The sequence below is a fragment of the Lithobates pipiens genome, unplaced genomic scaffold, assembly GCF_037356315.1.
Source record: "Lithobates pipiens isolate NorthernLeopardFrog02 unplaced genomic scaffold, aLitPip1_a1.2 Scaffold_16, whole genome shotgun sequence".
NCBI lineage: Eukaryota > Metazoa > Chordata > Amphibia > Anura > Ranidae > Lithobates > Lithobates pipiens.
Genome location: NW_027507748.1, coordinates 405,427,535 through 405,447,632, shown reverse-complemented (window position 1 = coordinate 405,447,632; position 20,098 = coordinate 405,427,535). Strand labels below are relative to the sequence as shown.

The 20,098-nt window shown below is 43.2% G+C and overlaps 1 protein-coding gene across 1 annotated transcript in view; it reads right to left on the bottom strand.

Moving 5' to 3' along the window:
- The window catches only part of NUP88 (nucleoporin 88), a 58,213-nt gene that overhangs the window by 8,717 nt on the left and 29,398 nt on the right, over positions 1–20,098 (bottom strand). Inside the window, exons 7-14 of the mRNA XM_077482392.1 lie at positions 12,241–12,394; positions 12,064–12,162; positions 11,886–11,976; positions 10,605–10,709; positions 8,509–8,667; positions 4,417–4,542; positions 4,261–4,326; positions 3,375–3,455 (exon numbers count right to left, since the gene is read on the bottom strand). Coding sequence (XP_077338518.1) covers positions 3,375–3,455; positions 4,261–4,326; positions 4,417–4,542; positions 8,509–8,667; positions 10,605–10,709; positions 11,886–11,976; positions 12,064–12,162; positions 12,241–12,394 — 881 coding nt within the window. The remainder of the gene's footprint in view (positions 1–3,374; positions 3,456–4,260; positions 4,327–4,416; positions 4,543–8,508; positions 8,668–10,604; positions 10,710–11,885; positions 11,977–12,063; positions 12,163–12,240; positions 12,395–20,098) is intronic.

Below are 20,098 nucleotides of genomic sequence, written 5' to 3'. Positions count from 1 at the left end.
GAAGGTGTAGTACTTCCATTGGAGTTCTCACTGCCAGTCTGAGAAAACGCTGGTGGGACTCTGCGATTGGAATATGCAGGTATGCATCTTTCAGATCTATTGATGCCATGAAGCAGTTCGGAGGTAGGAGTGCTTTTACTGAGTAAACCGAATCCATCCGAAACCTTCTGTAGGTAACTGAGACATTCAGGGGCTTCAGGTTCAGGATGAGCCTGAACTTTCCCGAAGGCTTGCGAATCACGAAGACGTGAGAGTAGAAGCCTCTGCTTGTCTCTCCTACTGGAACCCGTACTACCACCTCCTGTTCTTCCAACTCCTGAAGAGAGGAAAGAAGGGCAGATGATTTTTCTGCGCATTTTGGCAGCTCGGTGACAAGGAACCTCAGAGGAGGGAGTTCCGAAAACTCCAAATGGTAACCTCCTCTGACGATCCCCAAGACAAACTGATTGGAGGAAATCATTTCCCACTGTGGGAGGAAGGCCCCCAATCTTCCTCCCACCGTGACCCTGTCACTGAGATTTTTTGGGCTGTTCAGGAGGGCGAAAAATTGCTCCCCCGGGGCCCTTGCTTTTGGGTCCCCAACTTTTCTTCTGCTGAACCGTACGGGGTGGTACAACCCTTTTCTGGGGACGAGTCTTTCTTTTGGCTTGTTCCCCAATTTTCCTTTTAACAGGAAAGGCCTTTCTTTTGTCTGCTGTGCGATCTAGCACCGCTTCAAGGCCTGGTCCAAACAGTAGATCTCCTGTAAAGGGGATTCCACAAAGTTTAAGTTTGGATGCATTGTCTCCAGGCCAGGTCTTCAACCATAAGGCTCTCCTGGCAGAGTTGGTCAGGGCCAAGGACCTTGCCGACATCCTCACGGATTCCGCCGAAGCGTCCGCTATGTAGGCTATCCCTTTAAGAAGCATGGGAAAGGAGGATAGAATAGTCTCCTTTGCTGTCCCTGCTTCAATGTGTGCGCTAATCTGGGTGAGCCAATACTCCATGTTGCGGGCCACCACCGTGGTTGCCATGGCTGGCTTAAGATTTCCCTGTGACGAATCCCAGGCCTTCTTAAGAAGGTAATCCATCCTTCGATCCATAGGGTTAGACAGTACCCCCATATCCTCAAAAGATAGATCAGTGTGTCTGGACACCTGGGAAAAAGCAGCGTCTAGTCTGGGAGATTTATTCCAGACGAGAGTCTCTTCCTCCGAAAAAGGAAACCTACGTCTTAATGCCCCAGAAAAGAAAGGTTTCCTTTCGGGATCCCGCCATTCCTTCTTGATGGTATCGATCAAGACGTCATGCACTGGGAACACCCGCTTCTTTTGTTCCCCCATGCCCTTGTACATCCGATCATGGAGTGACAATGTCTTAGTTTCTTCTTGAATACCTAAAGTGGTATGAATCGCTCCCAAGAGCTCATCCACCTCCTCCAGGGAAAGCTTATACCGCGAGATTCTGCTGGATTCCCCATCCAGCATCTCTGCGTCAGACTCCCCCTGGGAGTCTGAAACGACACTGTCAATTTCCTCCTCAGCTTCCTCCCTGGGACCCTCTGAATTCTCTCCCCTTGCAGGAGGAACATCCACAGGGCTGGATGGTACACTCTGCTGCGCTGGTGTAGGAGTACTCGGAGGCTGGGGCCACTGAAAACTGGAAAAAAAGTTTTGGAAGGACTGAAAGGTACCAGAGAGTTCCTTCATAGAAGCTACCAGATCTGCACCCTGCTCTACTGCCTGTTCCTTAAGTAAATCCTCAACACATTGTTTGCAAATAGCTTTAGACCAAGAGTCTCCCATAGACGTTCTACACGAAGGGCACTTCTTCTTAGAACCATGGGGGGACTTGCTCGTGGCTTTCTGAAAGACACAAAATACAGGAAGGGGCAGCATGAGCCTAAAAAAACTGCAACACCAGCGCTACATAGAGGACCACCGGGAGTGCCCCCCCTAGGATCAACCATCACCAGGATCCCAGACACACTACCCTTCCCCCCGACCACCAAGGAGGAACACCAGTGGAGCTACTGGATACAAGTAAGGGAACACCTCCCCAGGTTTCCTCTTACCTTCGAGTGGCTGGTGCTATTATCTCCAGGAGTTTTTGAAGCCTCTGCCTCGGACATTCTCCCGTTGAGGAAGCGTGGTACGAATGCGCCTCTAACAGCTACCTGTGCAACTGTGAAAAGAGAGGCTGCACCAGCCGAACGCTAGGTTCCCTTTCACGTGCCGCGTCCGGAACCGGAAGACGCGGATCGAACGAAGGGGTCCGCCCCCACCGGAACTGACGTCGCCCGCCTACCGGTCCGGCTTCCAGCTCCCAGCCGGCTGCGTACACAGGGGGGCCCTGGACGCCTTCGTTCAGCACCCCACTGGGCGAAACGCAAGGATGAACCTCTCCAAAGACTTCCTGCTTTCCCCAAGCGAAGATTGGAGTGCGTGTAAAGGTCAGTCGAGTATTCAGCTTCCCCAGCCGACTGGACTGTTTGTTCCGTTGAAACCCCCGCGGGTGAACGAACGGACGACCCCATAAACTTCCCGCTTTCCCCAAGCGGAGTTTAGGGTATATGGACAGTACGAACACTACAGCTCCCCGCTGATAGGACTGTCCTGGACCGACCGATGAACGGTCGGATAGCCGAACGGGGCCAGGGCTCCGCTCGGGTGGCTTCAGTTTCACCAACCGAATTTAGCCTAAGGTTCCTTGGCGATGTCTCCCCGCCGGAGGAAACACCATAACTGAGGAACGAAGGGAGGAGGAGGCTTAAATTATGAAATTGAAGGCGGTGTTTCCTCAGAGGGGAGGAGCCGGTGTCTCTCTAAGGTGGCTGTCCTGAAAGACGATTGGGGAAATATCATTTTTTTTTCAAAATTTGCGGTCTTTTTACGTTTATATCGCAAAAAATAAAAATCGCAGAGGCAATCAAATACCATCAAAAGAAAGCTCTATTTGTGGGAAGAAAAGGACGCAAATTTTGTTTGGGTACAACATTGCATGACCGCGCAATTACCAGTTAAAGCAGCGCAGTGCCAAATTGTAAAAAGACCTCTGGTCATTTACCAGCAAAATGGTCCGGTCTGAAGGTGGTTAAATAAAAAAAAATTTAAAAAAAAACTCCAGTCGTGCTACGTCAAAAATAAAATATACATAAAAAAACATTAAAAAAAAAACACGTGTTTTCCCCATTACTTTTTTTGGAATTAAAAAAAAAAAAAAAAAGGGCTGCATCTCTGCTCTCCCTGACAAATAAATGGACAGTACTGTCTAGCTATATTTGCTGCTCTAGGCTAAAACATTTATGAAATATTTTTTCTTCTCAGCAGTGATAAATGCATTTAAAAACAGAGAAAAAACACAGAATGGCTTGTATTCGGACTCTACAAACAAACCTGTTGATCAGAGCTTCTTGTTTGTCTTTGGCCTCTTCATATTTTTCAGCAAGACGTTCAGCGGTCTCTTTAAGACATATTCTGAAAAAACAAAAAAAAACGCACACCATTTCAAAGTTAGCTACCAGGAAGTGTTGTGTACTCTAGGTTTTATCTTTACATCAATAGCCACAGCAGAAGTTTGGTCAAAATAAAATGCAAACTTTTCTTGTTAAGCCAAATTAACATCCTAGAGGCCCATACATATTTGATACTCCTGCTTTAAACGTGTACTTGTAAAACATATTTGCCATATGCTAGACAAATTAAGCTTTAGGGAACATAGTTGAGTCTTGCAGCTTCATTACTATAAAAACACCGTATGTGCGTTTTCTTCTGCTCCCTTTCACTGCCATCATCCAGGTTTTAACCCTTTTACTGCCATCATCTTAAGGATTAATGCAGAACAGCACCTATTCCAGCTGGTCAGGTCAGTAATTCTCATTACAGCTGCATTCCCCAGTCTATTGTAAGCTCACTTCAGTGACCAAGAATTATAACAGAACTGTTCAGCAGACTCTGCTGAATAAATAAAATAACTGATTAATAGCCGACAAGCCACTGATTGCAGCTATTACTCTAACATATGTGTCATTTTTAAGAAGCAAAGAGGGAGTGTCAAGAGGTTTCCCATCAAGCCATTTTGGCCATCATTTCAGAACATCAAATAAGAATAAGCCCGTAAAGAAGGATAAAACATTTCCCCAACTGCCTCTACCAAAATGCTTAAGACATATGTCTGATGTGCAGTATTTGCTTGTTTTTGCATAATTACAGTTTGAAACCTTGCGATTACTGATATACTAATACTATACGAGTGCAGAAATTGAGGGGGTCAAATTCGTACCGTTCTTCCTTACAGTGCTGCAAATCTTCCATCTGTTTCTCTTTCTGGAACATCAGCAACTTCACTCTAAGCAAAAAAATATCAATGCAACGATTACACATTACAGATACACAAAGCATTTATGTGTATAAAGAACAAACATCACATAAGGATTACCGTCTTTGAATCTCTTCTCTTGCCAGATCCTCTTTGAGGGCATATTCTTCTCGAAACACTTGGATTGCTCTACTCAGCAACTGCAGGCATTCTTCAGGTGGGGGAGAGGAATCTTTATTTGATGCACTAAGTAAAAGTAACAGATTCAAGTTACTTATTCATTGGAATTTTATTAACAGACCTTGCAAAACACAAATATACAAACTACGGGTCACGTTTTATTTTTTTTATTTTTAGTGAGTGCTACCCTGTTGCCCTATTCATCCTTACATAGGTCCTGATGAATCCTTCATGGTAATTTGATCTGGATGACCCACATTTGTAATGGGTACCAATCCACTCTGCAGGGACCTCTGACTTTGCAATACACCCCTAACCCATTTCTCTGTTGCCGTGCTCACCAAGCGGGAGAATTTTTTTCTGCTGTTTATTAGTAGTGGTTACCCTTTTGGTGTAATGGTTTTGTTTACTATTGTTTTTTTTTGGGTGGCTGGGAATGCCCAATACATATACACACACACACACACATTATAATAAATAAAATTTATATATATATATATATATATATATATATATATATATATATATATATATACATACATACATATACACACATATATATATATATATACACACACACACACACACACAGGCCAGTAGCAATGTAAGCTTTACTGCAGATATCTTTTGGAAATATAAATATATATCAACTGACCCAACTTTCCACACCAAATTTTAGTCAAAGATGATGGAAAATCCTGCCACAAGCTGATCGCCAACATGTATGTAGTTGCTAGCGAGGTTTTGCTTTGTATCCCAAGAATCTCAATAGTTCTAAAAGATTAGGCCACTCTTTGGTTGTCATGAATTCAAAGACTGCTGGGACATCCAAAAAGCAGTCCAACTAGGGTGTGCAACAGCAACAAAACATTAGCAGGCCCACAAAAATAGAACTGGGGACTGCCTACAGCTCAAAAAAAAAAAAAAATAAAAAAAAAAAAAAAAAACACAACCCAAGTTGGCATCAGAATAGACCTCAACATCTACCTGGTAAAACTTGGAGAATATATTAACAGAAGACCAGGTGGCAGCCTTGCAAATATGGGAACTCACAGCCTAAAGCCAAAACACCCAAGAAGCATTTACAAACAGGAAAAAAAGGTGGAATAAGATTCTTAATACTAATAGCTTGAATGCTGGTTCTCCCTTATGGGGACCATCAGGAATTAAAGTGAGAGAATCAGTGTAAAATGAAAAGTGGTAGACATGAACAGGTAGACACAACCAGTACAAACTACATCCAGGCAGCAAAGGGAGATCTTCTGGTGAACTGGAGCAAGGCAGAGGGTTGGATAATCCCTAATCAATTACAGATTTAACAGGCAATTTTTTTAAGTGCAAACACAACTAAATTTACACCCCGAAAGAGTCATGGCGGAGCCACATAAAATAGACCCTGTATACCAGGGATATGCAATTAGTGGACCTCCAGCTGTTACAAAACTACAAATCCCATCATGACTCTGGGTGTCATGCTTGTGGCTGTCAAGAGTCTTGCTATGCCTCATGGGATTTGAAGTTCTGCAACAGCTGGAGGTCCGCTAATTGCATATCCCTGCCGTATACAAAAGAAGAGTGGGAAGCTAGTGGTCTATGGAACAAGACTGCAAGCGCCAAGATTTAAACCTGGATGGTACTCCTAGCAGGACACTGATCCAAACAACTACATTCCACGATCCCTCCCATTGAGAATTTTCTGGAATTAAAATTACTTGGCTAAATCCATGCAAAGTATGCCTTCCCTGTTTTAATGATAAAGCATGTATGCTGTGAACTCCTCTGATTTTAGAATCACCGGAAATACCAATTTGTTGCAGACCAGTGCTTGAGAGATATGGTCAACTCCAGATTATTTTCATTAAAATCTACAGTCATTAAAGCAGGATGGTAAACTAGTACTCGGGGCAGAAGATCCTGACAATCTGGACAAGGCAATTGAGTTTCAGCAACAGTCTGATCAAGTAGGAGTACCACCAGCCAATCCAGAACTATAAAAAAAAAAAAAAAGAAGGATAACTGGAATGCTCCCCCCCCCCCCCCCATCTGATTACTACAGAGCAGGAAAGATAGGATTTTCAGGGGAGGAAAGGCATAGATAAAGCTATACTAACCCTACGGAGCCACCAGAGCATCCTCTGCTTCTGCCAATGGATGCCTATACCTGTTGACAACCCTGCCTAGTTTGATGTTGAACCGGTTGTTGAGGGCGGTTGGTCCACATCCAGTTTCCCCCATATGTGACACAGGTCCTAGAACAGCTCTGGTGTAGAGACTGCTGCCTGACATTCAGGTGCTGCTGACTGAAGAAGTCTGCCTGCCAACTGTTCATGCCTGGGATGTAAACAGCAAACAAGGCTGGAATGTGCAATTGCTTAGGACAAAATTATTTCTACTCCTATGCCTTTCAACATCAGATTCCTACTAGTGGTTGATGTACGTCACTGCTGTGGCATTGTCCGACTGGTTCAGTCAGGGTGTCGAGCAAGGACAACCAAATCAACAGAAGCTCCAGAATGTCAATTGGGAGACAAGATTCCTCAGGTCAGTCGGTGCAAGGCCCCTGCACAGACAGATGGGCATCCATTATGAGGACCTTCCTTCGGAAGAAAGGACACTTTATCTCCCCCCCCCTCCCCCCCCCCAAATTCCAGAGCTAGACTCCTGTGCTACCAGGCTAGGGACAACCTGGTCATCGGTGTCTGCTCAAACTCTGGACAGACCAAATCACCCGACTTCTCCCATGATGATAGAATGTTACATTTTATGGCCTGAATCTAGGTGTGTAGAGTTTAAAAATGATCCAGAGGAAGAAAAAAAAAAAAAAAACATAACAGCTGGAGCAGTGTGTAGGATGAGACTCATACACTCCAAGCTATCAGTCGGGTTCCAGTGCTGAGGGTCCAAGAGCCAACAAACTTCGTAAGGTTTGGACAGTCTGTGGCACATTGTTGGCCAGAACCAATTGTTCATTCAACAGGTGACTGTCCAGATATTCCACTAAGGAGAAGTCCTGGGAATGCAGCAGAGACAGCAAAGGGGTCAGTACCATGAAGAACACTCAAGGAGCAGAAGCTAGGCCAAATAATAGGACCACATTCTGAAAGCACTAGAGACCCAAAGTAAAGAAAGAGCTAATGTGCTGGTCTAACAAAATAATCATGGTCCTGGAAATCCAACCGGAGATTATAATCCCTGGAACCATTCTGCTACAGGCAGGTATAACCCCCTAGATCCAAAAGACCCACCAGGGTGACATGAAGGAGATTTGCTAATCTGTGGTCATATTGACAGGTTTGAAAGAAAAACTAAGGGTGAAGCTAAAAATGGAATTCCAGCTTGTAGCCCCTAGAAACCACCGATGAGGATGTCCATTACGGTTCCAAAGAAATGCTGTCTCTCAAAGAGGGACAGCTGGAGTTTTTTACATTCTGGTTGTGCAGCCCAGCATTTGAACCAACAAGTTCTAATGTTCACTAACAAGAGATTAATATGAGAAATCTAACAACCAATACACACAGCAGTCGAAGGCTGCAGGCATTAGCTCCAGATTCAACAGCTATGCCATCAATGCCAACAAATGTTCTGTAAAGAAAGGAGAATAGGGGAATTTTGAGATTTGAGGTGTAGATGAAAGAACCCACCTCAGAATTCCAAGTCTGTAACCAATCAGAAGCCAGAAAACAAAGCTCCCCTCCATCAAGCCTGTCTGACTCCTTGTGCCTTCTTGATGGCTTGTGTTCACCTGCAGTGACATTGGATTGACAGTCTTGGAAACCTAAACTTAAATAGGCTGTCGGTGACACACTGCTTACATGTGTCTCCTGTATTTCTAGATCGGTATTTTGCAAATGCTACATCGTCAGGGGAATCCTTGTATTGAAATTATAAATTTGTTCTTACATTTTTTTTTTTTTAAATATAGAATAAAAAAACAAAAAAAATTAAAATAAATCACTGACCTTTTGACAACACAAAAAAAAACCTCAACCTTAGATTATAGATAAACATCACTAATTTAGACATTGGACATACTTCAGCAACAAGGGGTTTCCAGAATTACGGCTCAGAATGCCTCTGATATGGCTTTCAAAGGATCCTTTCACATCTGCCAGGACACGTGGCAAAGTTTCTGAAATGCTTTGGTCATCCTGGGAGCAGAGAAGCAACGGTGAAGGTTGACAGATAGCTGTCCTGTAAAACAAAAAAAACATGTAAAAAATTTAAAGAAACATTTGTATGGAAATATACCTAAAGTGGTATTAAACCCAAAAGCAGACATTTATTATGTTGCATCTTACCAATGCTTAGATGGGAGGGCCGCATTTGTTTTCTTTTCTAGGCTCTCTTATTTTTACCTGGTGATCTGACCAGTCTATTTTTCAAAAGAACAAGCTCTCTTGGAAATGATAAGAGGGCTGAGACAAACCATTTACCACCAACAGTGGCGCTTACAATGATCATCTTATTTATTCATGTGAAACCTTGATTTCAAAAGAAAAACTGGTGCTGTAATTGCTTATGTAAATGCAGTGTGAGCTGGAGTTTGGCTTCAGTTTGTTAGTGCATCTAAATCTGCTAGTCCATCCAACAATACCCTCCCTCTCAGATTACCAATGCTGCTGTTTTGAGCCTGTGCTCCTTCATTCAGAGTAGGGGCACACTAATGCAGGTGTGTGAACTGGCCAGATCAGGGAAAAAATAAAAAAGGAAACCAATACAGCCACATCATTTAATAATGCTTTAACATATAAAAGTGAATGCAACAAACTAGATGCAGGTACATGTACACACATCCCTACACATCTCTATATATCTCTTACAACTGCTACTGTAGGACTATTATGTCTGACACAATTTAGGAAATGTTAGATTGAATCTGCAATTATGTGCACCAAGACAAAGAACCTATAAACAGTTGACATATATCATCATTACTTATTTTTTACTCCCAACCCCCACACGCACACATATAAAAGCAGGTTTACTGCAAGGATGTTAGCTGTTAAAAGGGGTTGTAAAGGTAAATGTTTTTTCACCTTAATGCATTCTATGCATTAAGGTGGAAAAAAACATCTCACACTGCTGGCATCCCCAATCCCCCCGTTTTACTTACCTGACCCCTCGAAAATCCAGCGCTCGCCCCCGCCGTCCTCTTTGCCGCTCAGCCTGGCCGCTGATTGGCTGGAGTGGATGGATTGAAAGCAGCACAGCCATTGGCTCACGCTGCTGTCAATCACATCCACTGACGCAGCTCGCTGGGGTGCGGGGCCGTGTGATACAGCAAGTGGCTATAGCCGCCAGCTGTATCACGGGAGCGCGCCTGCAGGTGCTTCTCACCATGCGAGGGAGCTCGCATGAACGTGAGAAGTACCTGCGGGAGGAAGCAGAGACAGCCGCCAAGGGACCCCAGAAGAGCAGGTTAAGGGCCACTCTGTGCAAAACGAGCCGCACAGTGGAGGCAAGTATAACACGTTTGTTATTTTAAAAAAAAAAAAAAAAATTACTTTACAATCCCTTTAAAGGAAACCAAATGGAGGTCTTTTCCTTCCGTAAATTTTGGAAGTCTATCTGTCAAAATGTGCACATAAGTAGTCCTGATCTGGCTAATTGTTTCGTGTTAGTGCAGTGAAGAATAAAGTTGGCCATAGAAGGATTGAAATTCAGCCAGTTAAGCAGGGTCCAGCCAAATATTGATCAATGTGTAGCTGTTCCTGATCAACATCTGCCTTATGACATTGTTGGAAAACTTGTCAGTGGGAGTCAGCAGTGGTTGTCCCATAGTTCTTTCAGCACACATTTTCATTGATCATGTAAATGAAAATTCCCAACCCTGCTAACCTGTAAGTGGCTGGCTGAGGTATTCGAACATTACATGTTACAGTCTTTGATGTTGTTCATACCAGAAATGAACTGTACAAATTATGCTACAAGCATCTTTAGACTGGCACTGGCTTCTGTGCTGTACAAATTGCTATTAGTCACAGATAAATCCTACTGGAAATGTAACTGAAAAAAAATTGTTTCAGGTCAATGACAAAGTATTAAAGCCAAAAGATCAAAATGACAGATAAGGCAAGTAGCACTCAACAGCAAAGTTTGCCACTACATTTCTTTGAATGTATACATACTGCAAAGGCCGAGTGATGCACTCATATTCACTAGTAACACATATCATAGCTGTCCCAAGAGCAAGATCAGAAATAATCCAAAATCCCTGAATGGGAGCAGGAAGGCTGGAGAAAGGGGAAAAAAAAAAAAAAAAACACATCAGGCCAATCTTAATTTTTTACACAATACCTAACACTTACATGTCCTCAGTGGAACACTTCTGTAGACTTAGGCTCCATTCACACCTAGGCATTTTTGGATGTTTTTCTGCACGGTCTCAGCTCTAAAAATGCCCAGAGACGAATCCTATTCATTTCAACGGCCCCTGTTCACGGTTGAGGGTTCTGTTGCCTAAAGAAAAATGCCTGTTGCTCAAAAAAGTACACAAGCTTCTTTTTTGGCATATTACAGGCCTTCCCTGCTTTTACCCGTGACTTTTTAACCTTGAAAACACCGGTACAAAAATGCTACAAAACCGTGCAAAAAACACCTGAAAAAAAAAAAAAAAAAACCCTGTAAAAAAGCAACGCCTAGGTGTGAATGGAGCCTTAAAAGCTGCACGATTCTGGCTAAAATGAGAATCACAATTTTTTTGCTTAGAATAAAGATCACAATTCTGTGCAGCATAACCTCTTTCAGATTATACCAAAAAAATTGGGCTAACTTTACTGATTCGCTTTTTTTTTTTTCTTTTTTAATTCATTAAAGTGTATTTTTATTTTTTTTTTACAAAAAGATCGCTGTGCAAATACAGTGTGACATAAAATATTGCAACAACCACCATTTTATTCTCTAGGGTCTCTGCCAAATAAAAAAAAAATTGTGTGTGTGTGTGTGTGTGTGTGTGTTCTATGTAATTTTTTTTAGCAAAAAACACAGATTTTACTTGTAAGCAACAAGAGTCAAAAAAGGTTTAGTCTTTAAGCGGTTAAACTGACCTCATATACAGACAGAAGTCCCTACACTTAATTGAGGAAATGTTTTAATATTGGGAGGAGGTAGAATCATAATCAGCAAATAATTGTGCAGCTCTATGTAGTCTACTGGCTAGTCACATCACACGCCGACTTCACTGGTAGGTGAAGCATGCACTGCTTTGCATTTTAGCATTGCACAACAGTGTGTTTTCATACCACACATGCATTATGTGCACAATAACACACAATGAATGATGTCAAGTCCAATTTTAAAGCTGATCCTCACTTAATATCAAATATGAACACAGTACAATTCACAACTGTAATTTTAGCAGGCAATTTGTAATGATGAAGAAGCATACAGCCCTGATTGTGTGCGATTACCTGCATGGTAGAGGCTTGGTACACAGAATATGTTCTACAAGACATTTTTGTTCTGTTGCCAGCTCATGCAAACTCTCTTGGTCTTCCTCACCTGCAAACAATTGCATATTATTGATAATCTTAACTAAATTTAACTATAATTGCAGCCACTCTGTACAGTATTCGGGCAAGAACATACTTGCTGCAAGAAAGGTTCCCAACTTTTCGAACCAGGTCAGGCCGACACTGTGAACCCCTGCCATGTGTGTGCAATGATATCTTGAGGGACAGACTGGGTCTGGAAACATAAAAACAAATAAGAAATAGTGCTTACCACTATTTAGATGAAAATGACCTGTATATTATATTAACTTGCCTCTGTGAAGTTTAATGGGGCATGAGAAGTCCGTATCCACATGTCCTTCATCTTCTGTAGCAGCTATCTTAAGTGCTAACTCCAGCTCGACACACTCACAAACATACAGGGAGGGAACAAGGTCAGTATCTGGGCTGGACCAGGACTTGTTGGACTGCAAAAAAATAAAAAAAATGTTTTATGTAAGCACGTTAAAAAGGCTAACAATACCTACATAAGCTTTGATACCATCTGGGCCCCCTCACTCTCTTCAAGCAAACTCTAGATCTCAGATCAGCAGTCTGATTCAAGTGCCACAAGTGACATCAATTCAGGTGGCTCTCATACCTAAAAGTGAGCTAGCGGCTCAAGCCATTTCATACAGTGACCCAGGTCTCCAGAAGTCCAACAGTGCCCCAATCAAGGCTCACACACTCTCAAAAGCAATGTTTACTGAAACAGTACATGGGAGGTGTCAAACCACTGAAAACCTAGACTGCTGTACTCTGTTAAACGAAGCAGTCTGACTCTCCAACTTGTTGCTGGCACAGGGTATTTTAAATGGGGGGCTGGTCAGTTTTTAATCAGGTTTTCAGAAAGAAACAAAAAATAAAAATTACACATACATACACACACATACAATTTTTTTTTTTTTTATTACACATACAAATACACACACACACACACACACACACACACACCTTTAATTCCTATGGAACGCTTCACACTGGTCAGTTGCGTTTTTGACTGCTTTCACACTACTCCATTGCAAAAATTATCTGCTTATTTTTTATTTAAAACGCGCACAAAAAATGCAGCAAACAGGACTTTTAACAAAAAAAAAAAAAAAAATGAAATGCAACTGAGCAGTATAAAGATTTCCATAGGCTTAAGGGCCAGTTGACACTTGTGCGATGGGAGAACCCTACGAATCAACTGCGGGTTTCCACATCGTACCCGACACACACAGCAGTTCACACTGCCATATGCGAACTGCTGGGGAGTGTCATATGTTAACGACACCCCCATTTCAGCTCGCATAACGCACAGTTCGGACACGAATCAGATCGTATATATATGTGTGAACACACATGCGATACGATTCTGGTCCGAACAGAAAAAAGGGTCCTGTGCGTGTTTGGACCAAATGCGGTGCGATATCAGCCATACCATCTGTAAGGCTGACATCGCATGTAATGTAAACAGCAGTGGCGCTGCGGATTACATGCAATGTCTGTCATCGCACTAGTGTGAACTGGCACTTAATCACTTTCCACCCAGGCTTCAAAAATTACTCAGAACCCCAAAACACACACACACAAAAATTATATATATATATATATATATATATATATATATATATATATATATATATATATATATATATATATATATATATATTTATTTTAAGTCCCCTCCCACTGCTTGTAAAAGCAAGCCATCGGCTGAATAGCTGCTAGGATGGCTTTTACATAGGAGGGAATCGGCAGCTGAAAACAAGGATACCGAAATGATGCCTGTAGCTTCAGACATCATCCAGATATCACCATATGATGTCCTACAGCCGGCAAGTGGTTAAAATGACACATTTTTACAATTGAGCTGTTTGCACACACTGCAATATATGTTTTTCTTGTCCATTTAAAAATACAAACTCAAACTGTTGGATTTTACTGGTGCCTACAGGAGTCTTGGACACTAGCTAACAAATAAAATGTAAAGCAGCTTCCATATAAACCCTCTTTCACCCACATGCATAACATTTGCAAGAAAGCAGTACCAGGTCAAAAAGCAAAAAGACACAGACAGTTTGGACCCGTGGCCGGGAATGGAATCAAAAAAAAAAAAAAAAAAAAACACAATTTTAAAAGTACAAAAATCCTTCAATGGACAAGAAACAGTTGGGACATTCCAGCTCAAATGTGGGAAAGCGCCATTGACAGACTCAAGGCATTGATGAAATGTCTGGGGGGAAAAAAAAGGTATGTGAAGAATCAAGGCCCAAGGGAGGAGGAACCAAGGCCCAGGCGAGGAGAACCCTAGCAATACAGAGGAAATGCATGTCCCCAGAACGCCAGATTAAGTCAGTGCGCAATCTCTAAGCCATAAGTCTTACCACAGTAAACCACTAGTGGCAGGAAAATTAAAGCGGAACTCCAGCCAAAAAAATCTATACAAGTTCTATAAAAAAGGATTACCTCTTGTCAGGTGCGTTCAATTTTCAGATCAATTTTGTTTACTGTACAATTCCTTGACTTGTATTTGCTCGATTCTACAGCCAGTAATGTAGTTCTAGGGCCATGGTTATAAAAGCCAGAGCTCTCATACAGTGGAACAAGCATGCTGTAAATGCGCCCCTTTTCTCTTGTAACAAAAACAGAAATAGAAAAAGCCACACAACCGCTAAGAGGACCAGACAACTTTATTCCAAACAAAAAGTCAGGGGACAAGCGAAATAGAGAACATGTTTCTGGAGTCCAAAAATGCCCTCTTCGTCAGTACTCGATTGAACACAATGTGAATGAACTAGAACCGAGCTGGATCTTTAATGTTCGTTCTTATAGGGCCAGTTTGCACCATAGATGCGTTCCAGATGCTTTTCTGCATACCGGTTTTTGACAGGTTTTTGATGTGTTCCAGTGCATTTTGCTCCCTTTTTTTTCTTCACCATAAATAAGGGACGTGTGTTCCAGTGCACTCCAGTGTGTTTTAATACAGTAAAAGCACAGCATTTTCTACTTTTTTTTTTTCCTGGAACTGACTGCACGGATGTGAACTATGCCATTGAAAACAATTTAACCTACTATCCATGCGTTTTTGATACAGAAAAAAAAAACAAAAAAACAAAAACAAAACCAGTTAGGTACATGGTAACTTTTTCTAAGTCTTTCAGAGAAGCATCCGAGAGATAAGCTCCTCCTGAAACACATTAGTCCACCATTATAAATATAAAAACGTTAGCCTTACCTGTGTGCCTCAGTTATATTAGCACCAAAGGTACTCTCAATAAGCTAATGCTTCTCCACTATACAAGGTATCGCTTTAGGGTGGGAACTAGTGTTGCCCTGGAAGACTTCTTAGAAAAAAAATAAATAAATAAAAAAAAAGTTGTCGTCAGGAACCCAACTGTTTTCTTAAATATTCTTCCAGGGCAGCATCCAAGAGGATGTATCAAGCAATACTTACTAGGGTGGGGATAAAGACTGGAGCACCTTGCAACCAAATGCCTGGTCTTGGCTGGACAGCTAGTCTATACGGTAGCACCTAGGTACTGAAGCTCGACCAAGTTGTTGCGCTGCAGATCTGCTCCGGCATTGCCCCCGCTTTCTCTGCAACTGAAGTTGCCCAGGCTCTGCTTGAATGAGTTCTGATCCCGCTTAGAGTGGTGAGGTTTTGTACCTCATAGGTCGTCTGTATGGCAATTCTTGTTCATCTATGGATCGTGTTTTTTGACGTTTTCCTTTATTGGCTCCTGCATAGAGTATGAATAGAGAGGTAGTTCTTCGCCAATCCTTCGTTCTCTCGAGTTATGCTACGAGTGTATTTCTTACATCTAGCTTATTATAAAAAGGGTCTATTTTCTTGCTGACCATAGATTTTGGAAGTGATGGGATGATTACATTTTGGGTCCTATGGAATGCTGAAGAGACTTGGTCACTCTTCTGGCCAATACTAGGGCCACTAGAAGTGCAGTTTTTAGAGTTAGATTTTTGTCTGAGCTGTCTTCCAACAGTTCGAACGGGGGAGAGAGAAACCCTCTGAGCACTGTGGACATATCCCATGTTGAAGTTCTGCCAATTTTTGCAGGTCTAGCTCTGTTTAGTGACATTAGGAATCACTTTATCAGCGGATCCTCTGCTAGTCTGGTGTCCATAAAAGGAGGAGAGTGCTGCCACTTGTACCATAAGCGTGCTCTGAGAGAGATGTTCTTGTCTGCTCCTTCCTGTAGGAAATCCAGAATAGTCGAGATTTTCCCTATGTCGCAAATTTGTTTTTTATTCCAGGAAACAACCTTTTTCTTTTATGGTTTCGTAGATTTCTCTAGTCATGGGTTTCCTGCTGTTTAGAATGGTGTTGATCACTGTTGACAGCCCTTTGTTTTGTAGTCTTACTCTTTCAGTAACCAAGCCGAAAGCTTCAGGAGTCTGTGGTTCAGATGGTTGACTGGTCCCTGTGATAAGAGATCTGGAAGATCCGGCAATGTCAGCTGTGGCTGGATGCTGAGGTTCTTTAGGTGGCTGAATCATGCTCTTTGGGGCCAGTACCGTGCTACGAGTATCACCATTGCTCTCTCTGCCTTGATTTTTTTAATCACTCTTGGTATTATGGCAGTTGGACGGAAAGCATAACACAACTGCTGACCCCAGCTTTGGCTGAATGCATCTACTCCACTATTGCCATCTGTGGGATCCAGTGAAAAGAACGTTGGTAATATGGGGCTTGCCTTGGAGGCAAACAGATCTACCTCATGTTTGCATGATCTGCGAGAAGGTTGCTTGGTTTAGCGACCACTGTCTGTTTTATAGTCTCATAAAGTCTGCCAGCGTATTGTCCATTCCGTTCAGGTGGATGCCTGATACTGATCTTATGTTTGTTTCTGCCCACAACAGTTGTTTCCGTCAGGCTCATCAAGCTTTGGAATTTTGTCCCCCCCTTGCCTGTTTAAGTATGCAACCATCGTGGCGTTGTCTGATTGAACTCATATATATGTCTCTCCCCTGTATCGCTGTTTAAAAGTCTTTTAGTGCCTCTTCCATAGTTTTTAGCACCCTCATGTTCGAAGAGGCTTGAGACCACGTGGAGTTCCATTTCCCATGTGCAGAGCTCCTCCATGTGTGCTTCCCAACCTAGGGTACAGGCATCTGCGGTAATCCTGATGGGTTGGATGGAGCCCATCTGCGCCCTTCGATGTATAGGAGCGGATTAAGCTAGAGTGTTTGATCGAGTTCGGAACAGAAATGGATGCGTCTAGGAATAAGTGTTTGTCATCCAACTGGGACAGAATAGGTCTCATGTGAATATGCACCCAGGTAATGGCTGGGATTGTAGACCTAGCACTGCCATTCCTTGTGTGATCGTGATAGAGTTGGTCCTCAGAGAGGCCATTGCCTGCATGTTTTTTTTTCCCCCCTCTGTTAGGAAGGTTTTGGTTAGTCTGGAGTCCAGTACATAGACCAAGTACACTACTCTCTGGCTTGGGGTCAGCTGTGAGATTTTTCTGCATCTACTATCCACCCCAGGTCTCTAGGGTCTCTACAAAGAACAGTAGGTCATCTAGGTATGGTATAATGCCAATGCCTTGGTTGTTTTAAGCCTTTTAGAGCTTCTGCCATTATCTTTGAGAAGAACCTGGGGGCAGAAGAGATGCCGATAGGGAGAGCCATATATTACAGGTGTAGGCTGGCTCCAAGTCCCTGAATTGCAAACCTCAGGAATTTTTGATTACTTTCCTTTATGGGGACATGTAGGTAAGCATCCTGTAGGTCTATTGTGGCAGAATATTTCAGACTGAATAGATAGACTCCATCCTGAATTTTTTTTTTTTATTCTCCTGTTGAGTGGCTTGAGGTTCAGTACAAGCCTTAGCTTGCCAGACTGTATTTTTCTTTGCAAAGATATGCAAATAGAATCCTGTTTTGTCTCTTTTTGGGGAACATGGCGATCACTTTTTGATTTAATAGGTTTTCCAGGGACTCTAGGAAAGACCTTTGCCCGATCTCCGTCCCTTGGTAGGATGGTTACTAAGTACTTGGTTGGGGGCGGGCGGAAAATTCTATTGAGTAGCCTGTCGCTTTGGTGCAGGAGATGAATTTTTCTTCTGTTTTCATCCACTGGTGGGCAAAATCTGCTGCCCACATGAAGACCATCGTCGTTTTTTTCTTCTATTGGTTGAGGGTGAATTCTCCCTTGCCTTTTTTGTTTTGCTGTCCCCAGTGCTTTTTTGCATTGTCGAAAGGGCGCCTTCCCCTGCTTCTTTTTGGTTTGGTGGAACCCCTTGTTTTTTGCTGCAGTCCTGTCTACTACTGTTTATAGGTAAGGCCAAAATAGCAGATCTCCTGTGAATGGGATTCTGCATAGTCTGTTCTTGGAAGCGATAACACCTTGCCATGACTTCAGCCACAGGGCTCTTCTGGCTGAGTTCACTAGAGCTGTGGTCCTGGAAGATACTTGCAGTTTTAGCCCAGGCAACCACTATAAAAGCTGCCACTTTGGTCAGTGTTGGAATAGTTCTTACCTTGGTGTGTCACCTTCCAGTAACTCTTGTAGCTGGGTCAACCAAACTAGTAAGGTGTAGGCTATGCAGGTGGAAGCCATCACTGGATTCAGGTTTGCCGCCCCCGTTTCCCCAGGCCCTCTTCAGGAAGGTTTCTATGTTCTCACCATGGGGTCGCTTGAGGTCCCCGCATCACCAAAAGCCAAAGTTGGATTTATATGCGACTCTTGCTAAAGACACATACATTTTGGGGCATTTAGCCTAGGTCTTGGTATTTGCCTCTGAAAATGGATAACTGCGTTTAACCACTGCTGGAATTAAGAGTATTTTCTCTGGTTCATCACACTCTTTGACAGTGTATTTAAGAGTTTGGTATACTGGAAATGTTCTAGGTTTTTTTTTTAGGCTGCAGTCCTTCATACATTTTGTCATGTAGGGCAAGCACTGCGGCTTTTTGCTCTTTAATGCCAAGCGTGTCAGCTATAGCTTTTAGAAGACTGTCCGTATCTTCTGAGAACAAGTTGCCAGATCTTCTTCAGAGTCTGAGCATAGGCCTTCCTCAGATTTATCAGAATCTTCGACACTCTACCTGCTCCCTGCTACCCGAAGGGACGCATGTCCCACTGGTAGCTGGTGTACTGGTTTGATTAGCGCTTGCCAGTGTTTCTAATTTCACAATTGCTGAGCGTAGTGGTGCCATGGTACACCATTTCTTTTTTTGAAAGAGCCAAGCAGGTCTTTAAGGTTAACCTTGCAATTCTTTGACCACCATCTTGTCTATGCATTTTTGGAAATCTGTGGCAGCAAGAAGTGCATGCTTTGTTTCTGCTTTTCGCTTTCCTTTCCTCTGGGGTCCTTGCCTGTAATCAAGCCGAAAGGGCCCTGTGTGGTAGGCTGTTTACCAAACTGCATGTATATAGACAAGTTTGTAGTAAGATGAAGACAGGGGTGACTCCAGAGTACTCTGGGTTTACCTTGGAGCTGTCCTGGCTTGCAGGATCTGCAGGGCAGGGTGGAGAAGTGTCCGACATGGTCATCCACCAGGATCCTCTGCTTAGAGGGACCTTTTTAAATGGCTTCTTGCATGAGCTCTGGCCCCGCTCCCAGCTGACCCCGTGCAGGTTGGTGGGCATACCTGCACATGCCGCTTTCTCTGGTATCCTTCTTCCTGGCTTTCCATTAGGGAGAGAGACTTTTGCCGATTTGTCATTTTTCTCTTTTTTTGTCATTTTCGCCGCAGCCCGGAAATGACCCCACCGGAAGTGACCCGCTCTATTGTTTTCTTAGAAGGCTTTTAGCCTTTGCCAAAACGTCTGGCGACCAGAACCACGTGACCAGAAGCGACGTTTCCAGTGTCTGTGCCATCTTGGTACACCCTGTGGGGCTGACTATGCGGAAGAGATGCCAGGAAAGACTGCGGGGTGCAGCGACCTCCGTCCGTGGTAGTCAGACCAGCGGGAGAGAGTGCTGGGTGCAGCAGCCACCATTTGCGGCAGTACAGCGGGTTGGCAGTGGGCAGACAGGCCAGTTGAAAGAGCTGCATCTGTTTCAGCTTGGGGGGGGGGGGGGGGGGTGGTTGCAAGCCCCTCTGTAGGGATGAAACCTCAGGGAGACCAAGGCCCGCTGAGCTGAATGGGATGCTGGATAGGGAATCTCTTGCAAAAA